The following is a 12,623-nucleotide window of genomic DNA, read 5'->3' as shown; positions in this document are numbered from 1 at the left end:
AGGCTGAGTATGGCTGAATGAGATAATTAACTCTAAAGCACCGAGCAGTTTCTGATGGTTGAGGGCATTCAGTAAGTGTTGGTTCACATCTTCCATTCTTGCCACGTTCCTACGGTCGTTCCTCACAGTACTGCTTTCCCCGTCTCCAGGTGTAACACTTAAGCCATGTCGTTCTCCCCTACGATCATCTCTTAGAAAGTAAGAGAACACTTTTGCCTTTCATTTTCTAGTAAAAGTCTCTGTATAAACCCAACAAGTATATATCCTGATGGGACAACATAAGACAAATTCATTTTGAGATCTATATATTTTGAAACACTGATGTTCATTTTAAATGCATTTTGACATTTCTAAAATGTATTTTGTCATTTCAGATGGTTTAATGGGACTATTTTTAAGAATTACCGAATTGTTTTTCTACCTTAGGATAATAAAATTTTCTTCTCCAACTCTAATAATTCTTTAATATGAATCTTATGACCCCTTATCAAAATTAATGAAGATTGTTATAATTTAATTACAGTCATAATTTATTTTTATGTTACAGATGTTCTCTGAGTGCCTTTAATATTTAATTAGATATTAAGTACAGGAGAAATGCTCAATTTCCTCACTCCTATTTAGTGTGACTATCTATTAAACATAATAACAATAATAAAAATGATTATTTGTGTTTGACTTCTCCGCTTATAAAATACTTCTAACACAATACCTTGTTAAAGCTTCCCTGTAATACCCTGAGGTAAGGATTATTGTCAATATTTTAGTAGGAAAAAAAACCAATGTTGAAAGTTAAACTTGACCCAGACCCACAGGTACATCCTCCTCTGCCTTGTTTTCCCTACTGTACATGATTTATTTTAATAAGTTAATTGTCCAGTGTATACTTCAAGTCCAAATTTTAAATACATTTTTAAGTGATTTCTTAGACCTTAAGGCCAATTGCTTTAAAATATTTTATTTCTTTTTGTGTTATAAAATACAAACATAGTATTGGAAGTATTGGAATTAGCAGTGACTGTATATTTATTTAGTTAGTCTTTTTGAGACAGGGTCTCACTGTGCAGTGCAGGCTGGCCTTGTGCTCACTTTGTAGCCCAGGCTGGCCTCGAACTCGCAGCGATCCTCCGGCCTCAGCTTCCCGAGTGCTGGGATTACAGGCGTGCACCGCCATGCCCGGCTGTGACTGTATATGTAGTAGCTTAGCAATGAGCTGAAACCCACATAGGCACACGGACTCTGAAAAGAATAAGTTTATACATGGAGCTGGAACTGGGTGGTTTTATACTGAAGATGCTATGTAAAGGTGTGCTGAAGGGTCGAGGACACCAGGCTAAGGGAAACACAGTCACAAAGGCACAAGTGCTGGATGCTTCCATTTATGTAAAGAAGAGCTGTTTATGAGTATGCTGCTTCCGTGAAAAGGAGGAAAAGCGCTCTGGAGAAGGATGGTGGTGGTGGTGACAAATACTGTGATATCCTGCCTCCACTAGGCTGTGCATCAAAGTGGTGAAGAGGGTGAATTGTATGTAATGTTTTACCACAGATAAAAAAGAGACATCATATCAAAGGTTTCCAACCTTTTGCACATGTGCATTTACCGTGCACTTGGTTTTATAGTGCTCTTTTCTCTACTAACGTGCATGTCAACATTTTCAAGAATGCGTTTTGCAAATTTTAAAGTCTATGCAGGGTGCCATTCTCTCCTAGGATAAGGTGCAAAGATTTTGCCTTGTTTCATATGCAGAGAAGGAACGCGGGGCGTGGGTCAGATGGAACAGCTGGCGCCAAAGTATGGGGTGGAAGGGCCTGGCAGCCACTGCAGTCTGTGAGGACGCGAGAGAAGACAGGCTGTAGTCACAGCCCGGCCAGTGCAGGGCCAGCAGCACACACTGCAGTGCTTAGGCTTTTCCCGCAGTTGACATGGAATGAGCAAAGCATTTCAGTTTGCACTGAGCAAAGTGACTGATGCCAGCGCGAAGGGAAGGCGGGGGAGGAATCAGCTGGGGTGGGAAAAGGCTTTTGGAACAGCTCAGAGCCTGAGCTCAGACGATGGGGCCAGGAGAATAAAGTGGTCTGGAACTCAGAGACAGAGCAGAGAATCAGCAGGACCTGTGACTTATTTTGGATTTAAAAAATGAGTAGTTTTATGTAAGAGGCATGAAAATAAAAACAATGCAATGACAATAATCTGGTGACTACTGCTACCGCACACACCCCATCGACTTCTGGACCAAAAATTCTTACCTTAGGTCTTCAAATGGGTCGGCTCTGACAAGAGGTGTCTCCACTGAATGTTCAAAAAGAGCCCCTTCAGGCCCTAAAAGAGTAACAAAGTTTATAAGGAATAAAAGTAAAATAAGTGACACCAGATTTACTCAGCATCTCTAATCTGAAATCCAAAGTGCTCCAAAATCTGAAACGTTTTGAGGACTGACATGACACCACAAGTACAAAATTCTACCCTTGTCCTCATGTGACAGGTTGTAGTGAAAATGCTGGTGTGCTAAATACTGCCTAGAGTAACCTGCAAGCTATTTGTGTAGTGTGTATTCAAAGCATAAATGAATTCTGTCTTTAGACATGGATCCTATTCCTAAGATAATTCATTATTCAGAAGTAGATACTACCCACCTCCACAAAGAAGCGTGCAAAATCTGAAACACTTCTGGTCTCTAACATGTCAGATAAGAGACAGCCAACCTTTAGATTTCAAACTTTGTTGCTGAATTTGTGCAGATGTTGCAGTTCAGGGAACAAAAGGGTACAGCTGCTTCTCTACTTTTCTGGTGTGATCACAATATCTTATCAACAAAATAAGATTGCAAAGCAAATACAAATTACCTGTTTTACTTTAAAACTAGGGAGAAATATTAGTCATGACACTGAAAAAAGAATACTTCCTGTTGAAAGTCTAGTACATCTATATAGTTCAGGCAATATGACTATTTAGATTTTATGTGTAAACGTGTATCTTCTGCCATTTTTTTTAAGGCACATCAGAAAAAAATTGGAAAACCCAAACATTTAAAATAGATCTTCTTATTTCTAGGAACCTGTGTGTTCCTACCTTGTTTATTTGCTTGAGAACTTAGCTGTGTGAGTGGCAGCCTGTCAGCTGGGTTCAGAAATACACAGAGAAAAGTGACACACTGGATGCAGTTTGAGTGTAGAGCCTCATTTTAAATCTATGTGCTGTAGACTTCCTTGTATAAAAGTAACAAATAATATATGATGGAAAGCAATGCACCAGTAGCAAATGGCAACACAATTGAATGTTGTCCGCAGAGAATGACTTTAAGGCAGTGTGGAAGACTTTACAGTAAAGACGGAGTGAACCTAAAAGTAGACCTTTATGAACGTGGAAGGTCGGTGGGAAGGATTTCAAGAACAGGGGCTTGGGGCAGGAAAATGTGATGAGTGCATCTGAATGAATAACTAGTCCTGCTTACCGGAAATACAAGGATTCAGTATAGGACAGATTAGTTGTTCGTGTGATGTTCAAAAATATTTCTTCTTTTAAATTTATGGGCATACACACAAATTTAAGTAGCATTGCATTGTCTAATACACCCATCCTGATTTACCAATCTGGCCTAGACTTTATGCAGGCTCCGCCCATCTCAGGCTCCACCCCTGATTTTGGCCCCACCCCTGTTTATTCCCACCCGGGCTTGGCGCAGGAGCTGCAGTTCAGGAATTGTCTCTCTGTTGATTCCACAAGGATGTCAGGACTCCTCACACCATGCGCACTTTCCTCTTTGGGGAATACAGAAACAATTAAAATGTTTACTTCCTAAACTACTCGTGTATTAGTTTTGATATCTGACACTAAAGAAAAATTGCCCCAATGAAAGTTTCACAGACACTAGTTTGAGGAACATCCCCCTGGGCCAAGGTCTTGTCAGCAGCCCTTACTAACTGAACGATTTTCAAAGCCTGTCCATCCTCTCCTTGGCGTTACTGACGCTATTACTAACGAAGATGCTTCTTTCTTAGTAGTGTTGGATATGACAGAAACATTGCAAGCCCTTGGCCGGGAAATAAGAACTTGTGACACATACATAAAAGATACAAATCAGCACAAAATGAAATTTTAAAGTCACAACCAGATTTAGTAGCATGATTTGCATAAATGCTATCATCAACTAAAATAAAGGAACACACATAAGTGAAGGTTAATGGTTCATGAAAATTATATTTATAATTCATGGAAATTATATTCAAATGAGAAACAGATCCTCCTGTATCCTATAACAAGTCACATCTCTTTAAAATACCACTTAAGCAAAACTAAATGATATAGTAAGCTTCGGAGTTTTCACAATACACTGTGCCAATCAAATTTTATAGTACAGTATGTGATTTTGTCTGAAGCAGAGACAACATTCTATATTTGGTGCAGAGTGGGAAACAGTTTAACTCAGTAATTTGCATGATACTTATTTCTTCTTTATCTTTTTCTCCCCTCTTCTCTTGATTTGCAAAATATAGAAGAAAATGTAAAGAAAAATGCACCAGAAGTCAATCATTCAGCCAAGTAGAAATATGCTGAGTCTTACATGACAAGTTTTATGTAGCATTTTTTGAAATTGAGTAGTATTTCATTGTGGGAGACCTAAGATGAGTGTTATAAATGCAGGTGGTCCTCAATTTAGATGGTTCCTCATAGGATTGTACGTGAATTTATGGTAATGAAAAAGCACTATGCATTTGGTAAAACAATACTTGAGTGTAGCTCTTCTTGGGCTAGTGATATATGGTCCAATCCTCTCTCAGCATGGGGAAGTGCAGCTCCCATCCCATCAGGACACCCTATGGATAGCATATGTAAAACAGGCATGTGTTACATAGATGTGTTAGCCCAGATACGGGCTAACATAAGTGTTCTGAGCATGTTTAACATCAGCTAAATAAAATTATGATCTCTGGTGGGATGGGTGTATGAAATACATTTTAACTTGGAATATTCCCAACTTGCAGTGGGCTTCTCAGGATATAACTCCACTGTAAGTCAAGGAACACCTATAGTAAAAAACTAATGATTTTCCCATAACTAATAGAAATAGATGGAATACGGGTTATAAACTGTTGTGTAATTTATCTGTTTTTATATAAACAAAATGCTAAGTGAACTGAAGAAAGAAGTGTCAACACACTTATCTCTACAAACACACACCTTTGTAAAGACCAAGCTCAAAATTCCAGTGTATTCTAGCTGCAGAGTGGGTTTTTTGAGAATGGGACCTGGTCCTCACATATGCTAAGTCAGAGCTCTCCCATTGAACTACACCTTGGCCCTACGTAACCAATTTTTATTTGAGGACAACTTCAATTATTTGTTCTTTAAGAGCTGAAGTTATTCAGCGTGTCAACAGCACCATTTTACAGAGAAATATATCTAAATCATTAGTTTTTATATGTACAGCAACTGCTTACCTTCTTTTATGACCATAATTAGTGATATTATGTTGTCAGGTGATTATGGCAATGTACTTATAGGCAGATATAAAATCCATATACTGATATGTATTATCTTGAAGCAACAGCAGCAATTTCTCTATTTCTAAAGTTGTAAATGTTCGTATATATGATCTTAACTATAGCATTACCATTCAGTCTCAAAGTAAATACCCCTTAGAATCTATTTGCATATAATAACATGGATTTTTCTGAATGGTTTCATAAAGTGATTCTCGGTAAGTGCTTGTTGATTTTCAGTGTAACTATGCTTCCTTTAAGTTTACATTTCTTTTTAAAAAAATTTTTTTTTTTTTTTGCATGGCTGGGGATTGAACCCAGGGCTTTGTGCATGCTATCTTTTTAAATATTTCTATCTAAGACTATATAAAAAGTAGAGTTGACATAAGTAGAGTTGCCTATAAGTACATTGCCATAATCACCTGACAACATAATATCACTAATTATGGTCATAAAAGAAGGTGAGTAGTTGCTGTACATATAAAAACTAATGATGTCAACATAGAGTTGACATATTCCTTGTATTATACTGTATTCCTTTTATTATAAAAGAGAATGTATTGCTTAAGCTTATATAACTTAAACTTTATGTAGGAAAATAGTTCCACTATAAAATATTTTATGAATCATCATGACCCTGTATACACTATGCATTATTGACACAGGAAATTAGAATTTAAAAAAGAACAAAACATTGAAAGTGTGGCCTTACAGTAGTAACTTTAAGACTTATGCCCTCAGGATTGGACACGGCAAGTGGTGTGGTTGTTTCTACCGTGACGCAGCTGTGTTCGGATGACGCTCCTCCACCTCCGCTCCCAGACCATCCTGAGATCAATGGCGCTCCTGCGAGGAGCTGTGCTGAGGCTGCCGCACAGGATGGACGGGAACGGGGGCGGGGCGGGCAGCGCAGGGGCTCAGGGACAGCAGCCAGCAGTTGTGGACAGAGCTTGCGAATGGTCGCGGATGCTCCACATTGATCCATTCTTCCCAACGTGCTGCTATTTCTAGGTTTCCTCAGTGAAAGAAATACCCAGAATCCAGTATGAGTCCTTCAACAGTGGACAATGCATGCCGAGACTTTATTCGGCTCTGGTGTCTACATTGATAGCCATTTATTGAGGTTAACTGCACATGTTTATTGAACATTGATTGACCAGTACAGGCTTTTCAGATGAGGAAAAACTGTTTCTCTTCACTGCTGAACTTCTGCAGTGTCCCTACTGCCTTCCTTTCTGATCGTGCTATGACCGCTCGCCTGCGATTACTCCAGTGAAAATGCGCTTGTTGAGATAGCAATGACGTCCGCGCTGGCAAACCCAAGGGCACTTTCTGTCCTCTTTCTGGGATCCAGCTGCTGAAAATATGGTCTCTCTGGGCACCAGGAAGAGGGCATTGGAGACGCTCCTCCCCCACACTGACTCCGCAGTGCTCACTCTGCTTTGATAAGATATGCTTTGAATAGCAAACACAAGCAAAATGGCAAGGATAGTTTCCTTTTTCTGAGTCAGGATGAGGACTGGTACAAGTCAGGAGTGTAACTGAAGAGCCACTCCATCCTCCCCTCTACCCCGAGCTTGGGGAGAAAGCAGAGCATTTGCTTTTCTTTCAGTCCCTAGAGTGCGCTGCCACTGTCCTTTTATTGCTCCCCTCCCTGGCTGTCAACTACTGCTTGTTTGCTGATCTGGAAAGTTCCAAAGGTAGTGTGGAGTAAATCCATTTAAAATAGGGACCAAACTTTCATTGAAAAGTCAAAGTTTATAAAAACAACCACAATGTATTTTGTATGTACAAAACTTAGTCATAATTGTTGTTAACTATGAAATTATATGGAACAGACAACAAATCAAGCCTTTTTTTGAGTGGATTGTATCCAACATGGGAATTGCATGATGGCTGTAATTAGTTTTCTATTTCTGTGTTACAAATCTTGACAACCTTCGCTGCTTAAAACCATCCCCATTTCTTAGCTCACAGTCCTGCAGGTCCCAAGCCCTATCCAGGGGGCTTGTCTGGGTTTCAAGCTCAAGATCTCACCTGGAGGCTCCTGGTAAGACGCAGCTTCCCAGTCCATTTCAGTGTTAGCAGAATTCAGCTCTGGGATCTTAAGGCCCCCACACTCCTGGTCACAGAGCCCCTCCGTCTTCCTGAGCAACAGAGCAGAGAATCCCTGCCCTTGAATCCCTGACTTTCCCTTCTGCTCCAGGCACGTAGGGGCTGCCTGGCTAGATTAGGCCACCTTGATTATCTCCCTTTTGCCATGCAAATAACATAGCTCAGTGGGAGACTTTTCCACATCCACTCACAGGGGAGGAGCTTGCACCTTAAGGAGCAGAGTCACTGGTGATAGTAGCTGCCCTGAGTGCATCCTTGGTCATCACCCCAGGGTTACGTCAGTCACCCAGGGTTAGCACTGCGTGAAGTGCCTGTCATGTCCAGCTCACAGCTGATGCCCATTGCTTCGGGGGCTGCCGAGTTCTAACTTTCTTGGTCTTCTCTCGTTAGTAGCTTTGCCAACGATCCCAGTATTTCTACACCACTTCTGACTTCTCGAAACCCTCCATCTTTGCAAGACCTGTGATTTCATGTAACAAGCAATTTGTCCTTGCTCTGTCGCATGCTGTGAAGTGTCCTGCAATCAGAGAGACCAGCGGATGCAGCAGTGTGAAGCTCTGAGGGGTAAAATGCTCACTCAAGGTCACACAGCTGGGATTGGAACTCCATCTGATTTTTTAAAAAAATTACCCTTGTTATTTTTAGCAATGTCTGCGATATCTGTTTGTACTATACACTCTGCATAGGGTGATGATCCTTATTTTTCTTCTTAATGAACTTCTACCCCTCTTTCTAAGACTGGTTTATGTGGCTCTTTCCCTGCGGAACTTTCTCTGACCTGTCTGATCTCTCTGCCTGCTGTACCTGGCAAACAGAGCTTGTGTCCAGCTTGCTCCTGGATTCATTCGCCCAGACATCTTTTACTGTCCTTAGCAGGTTATATTTAACAAATTAACTTTGTTTCCATCTCCCCAACCAAAGATATTTAGTTTAATTACTGGCACACAGTAAATACTAAATAAATGTTACCAAATTCCAGAGAAAAGAATAAATTTAGCGTAGGCCAGTGGTTCTTAAGTGGGGGTGACTTTGGCCTCTCCCACAGGGAGGTTTTGGCAATGAATGGAAACAGTCTTAGTTTTTACAGCGGTTGTAGTAGGGAGTAGTAATAGCACTTACTGGAGAGGAGCTGCTGAACAGCCTGCAAACAGCAGGGCACAGAACTTCCATCCCCACACGGAAGACGTTATCCACCCCAAATGTTAACAGTGTTCAGTTTGGGAAAAGTGAACTAGACGGCATAGAGATTCATGCCTTGGACAAACACAACAAGAAAATGTAGAACTGTGGGTTTTCTTGGATTTTTTTAAATTACAAGATTTAGGGAAACCAGGAACATACTGAAGAAATCAAGAGAAGGCAACCCACTCAGGACCCTTCTGTCCTTCTCTTGGACAGAAGCTTTCTTTTCGCCAATACATATATTCTGCTCTTAGACTCTATTGTTCCTAAGATTTATTCTTCAATTTTAGAGAACACGAACTCTTTTCAGATATCTTTCAGGTTGGGAGTTTCTTTCTGCTATATCATTTGGAGGTCTTCCACCAAGATCACTGGACCAAGGTAAGAGTTTGCTTTTATTTCATGGACTCGGGATTGAGATTCATTGAGGTAACAAATTTTTGTGCTTCAAGATTTCATATGTCTTTGCCCATTACTTATGCTTGCTTATGCTTTGTCTCTTATGTAGTTTTGTTAAAATGTTGATAAATCTAAGTTAAAACATGGAAAGGTTAGAAGATTATGATTTTTAATGAGACATTCTATTCTGTTTTACTCTTGTATGTGTTGCTTTTGGACTAGTCACTAAATTTATTGGTATTCCTTTCTTGACATTATTTAGACAATAGTGCTAGCTAGAGTAATGTTAGACTGCCTCCTAGTGGACCTTAATATAAACTTCTGTAAAATGGGTCTTTTAAGTAGAATCTAGCTCAGACTTAGAAAATATACATGCCTATATAATAAAACATGGGGCTCCTTCCACCATTTGAAAAAGGCATTAGGTCAGTGGCTGTTTCTAAAACTTGGAGGACAGTTTTCACTGGGACAGACTGGCTCTGATCCTCCTCTGCACTACAGAGGAAATGTCAAGCCTGTCCTGCTCAGTTTCCTTTCTCTGGCCTTACTCTTAATCTTTTCCTACCACTTTGTACTTTCCTTTTAGAGGCATGTGAAATTAGAAAAAAAAAAAAAGGACTCTATTCCTACTAAGTTAAGCCCATAGAAAATGAATGTTTGCTAATGCCTAAGACAGGGAAGTCATTTTAGAGGAGGGACACATACCCCATCTCTGGGTCAGATGAGACATCAAAATTTTGCCCATCCAGGAGAACACACATAAAAGCCACGTCCTGGCTTAGTGTTCTGGGCAGGTCTCCCTTGGGAGGCTGAACCTGAGACACAGTGGAGAGAACCAACTTCTGGATGACACCAGAAGGAGTTATCTCTGAAAGCAGCACAGTTATGGGCCCAAAACATGTTTAGTCTAAGGGAGGATATCCAACCTTTCCTCTTCTCCTAGGGTCTACTTATCATTTATGTGTAGAAAAAATACTTTGATAATAAGTTGTGGACTTTAAAACCTTTACTGCAAACTTATAAAGTGCTAGATTATCTTGTTCAGGCTTTTAACTATCCCTTGTAGAACTTTGACAAACAGTGGTTTCTCTGCCAGCTAGTTAAATGCTCTTAGAGCAGCTGCCACTCTGAGGGCAGGTTTCCCCAGCATCTCTTTGATGAATCCCCAATGAAGCCAGTGGCTGATGGAATGTTGACCAGAGAGAGAGCTGGGTTCCTTCCTGCAGACTGATCTTTGGGCGTGTGGGCCAGTAGAAACAGAAGAACTGAGGGGTCATGGCCAGGGCTACTCTCTGGCGGATACCCAAAGGTTTCTCAGTGGAAACTTGTTCTTACCACAGAAAAATCTCCACTTATCTATCATATTTATCTTTCTCTCTCTGCTAGTAAACTAGAAATTTTTTCCTAAGCTTTTCAGTAGAACCACTTAACTACCCCTCCCTTTAGAAATTAGGCTGAGGCAGCTTGCAACAATTTACATCTCACAGCAGCTAACAGAGGAATGATTTACATTTGTGCCTTATTTATGCTAAGTGTAAGAAAGATTTTAGTCAGCCTTAAGTAATGTGCCTTTGCCAACATGTAAAATGTGATTGGTAGGTGATAAATACAAGTTTAACCTGAGAGCTTCAAAAATTTAAATAAAACATAGTCTTGTCCTGTTGCTAGGAAAGGTTGCCTAAGTGACTGGAATGGAGAAAACAAGCGTCTGGAGACTTCTTTGCCCTAGTGCACTGGGAAAAATGCCTCCAGTCAGTTATTAGTTCTACCTGTCTCTGGAGGTGACACCTTTGTAGCCTGAGAATTGCTCTAACTACATTTTATATATCCTCTTCCAAAAAGCTAAAAAGCAATAGTTTATTACAAAGTTATATTTCCTTCTTTAGACATTGCTGTCACCAGACCAACTGCAATTTATGCTTGTAAATGTCCAACAGGAGTAAGCACACAGCTCATGAGCTTTCAGGGAGGTAAAATCACGTGCCAGTTCGAGGGTGGATAGGCTGGTCGGATTTTGTCCTCTGCTCCCTCCAGATGGGATCCACCTGCCCTGGAGTGGAATCCACCCGAGGGATGCCTTGAGGGTACAAAAATCAATTAGAAATAAGGAGGGGATGCCCCAGCTATTCCTTTTTGAGTCACAGTCAAAGTGTCTTACTCCTTTGGAGGGCAACATTAAGCACTCAAAAATGTTTGACCCTTACGCATTAAAAAAGAGCTGTTTAATATTTTTCTGCACATTCGTATGGCCTACCTACCTGCTAGAGCCAAAAGTATTCATTAGGATGCCATTTTACAGCTAGAAAGGTACTGTAAAAAAGCAGGAAAATGATCAGAAATGCCTTATGTTCAGATTTTCTTTGCATTAAGAAATAGTCTTTATTTAGTTTCAGAATGTAGATGTGAGCCACAGGGAAAGCAGACCCCTGAGGCTTGTGAGGCATTTACTATCCCAGAGCCTGAGGCTGCTCCTCCCCAATCTTTGGAGCCTGAGGTCAAGACAGTCTTAATCAAAGCCTCACCCACCATTACTGAATCTAAGTTTTCCCCTACTTCCCCTTCTAGTCCAGAGCATGGGGCTTCTAGACCGGCTGTCATCCAGGCCTTTACAGGGCTATACCCATCCTTAGCAGAGTTTGACCACCTCCTCAAGGACAGTATCCTTTATAAGAAGTAAATGGACAATTTAAAACTTCCAGAGTTCATGTGCTTTTTTTTCTCTGTTTTCTGAAAACAGAGAAAACAGAGAAAGTTAGATCTTGAGAAAATTTTTAGATGACCCTGATAAATACACTGATGTCTTTAGAGGATTTACTCAGACCTATAGGCTAGGCTGGAAAGATATAATATTAGTCTGAAATCAAACATGGTTTCTAATGAGAGACAAGCAGCATTATAAGCTGCTATTACATTTGGGAATAAATATCGTAGTTTTAATTTTAAACAACCAGAAGATGGATGGCCAGGGGAACAACCAGTTCCTGCTGGAGCCCAAGCAGTCCCTACCCAAGATCTCTGCTGACCTAACAGCCAGAGAGGAGATTGGAGCAGGAGACATTTTCAAGTGTGTATTCCTGAAGGTCTAAGGAGGATAAAAACCAGGCCTTCTCGTTATTTTTAAATTTTCACCTATTTATCAGGAAAAAGATGAAAACCCCTCTGCTTTCTTAGAACATTTACTAGAGGCACTGGTAAAACATATGTCCATAGCACCGGATTCAATAGAAGGACAGATTTTGCTTAAAGACATATTTGTTACCCAGTCAGCCCCAGATAGTTAAAAAGAGCTACAAAAGATAGCTTTTGCTTCAGTTAGCTCACTTGATACTTTAGTAAAGAAAGTACTTGTACAATTATGAAAACTAAATGTTGTGTGTACATTCCTGATCCTTCTGCTAATATCTCAATAACTGGTCAGGATATTACATAACAGATCAATAACATGT

At 40.3% G+C, this 12,623-nt stretch overlaps 1 protein-coding gene across 1 annotated transcript in view; it reads right to left on the bottom strand.

Moving 5' to 3' along the window:
• Positions 1-12,623, bottom strand: part of Sgcg (sarcoglycan, gamma (35kDa dystrophin-associated glycoprotein)) — a gene marked incomplete in the record, with an annotated part of 110,740 nt that overhangs the window by 17,816 nt on the left and 80,301 nt on the right. The window contains 1 exon segment of the mRNA XM_005406371.2: positions 2,248-2,320. Coding sequence (XP_005406428.2) covers positions 2,248-2,320 — 73 coding nt within the window.

Source organism: Chinchilla lanigera, unplaced genomic scaffold (genome assembly GCF_000276665.1).
Source record: "Chinchilla lanigera isolate Chin_1 unplaced genomic scaffold, ChiLan1.0 scaffold00096, whole genome shotgun sequence".
Classification (NCBI taxonomy): domain Eukaryota; kingdom Metazoa; phylum Chordata; class Mammalia; order Rodentia; family Chinchillidae; genus Chinchilla; species Chinchilla lanigera.
The sequence above is the reverse complement of the archived record's forward strand: the minus strand, read 5'-3'. Positions and strand labels throughout refer to the sequence as shown.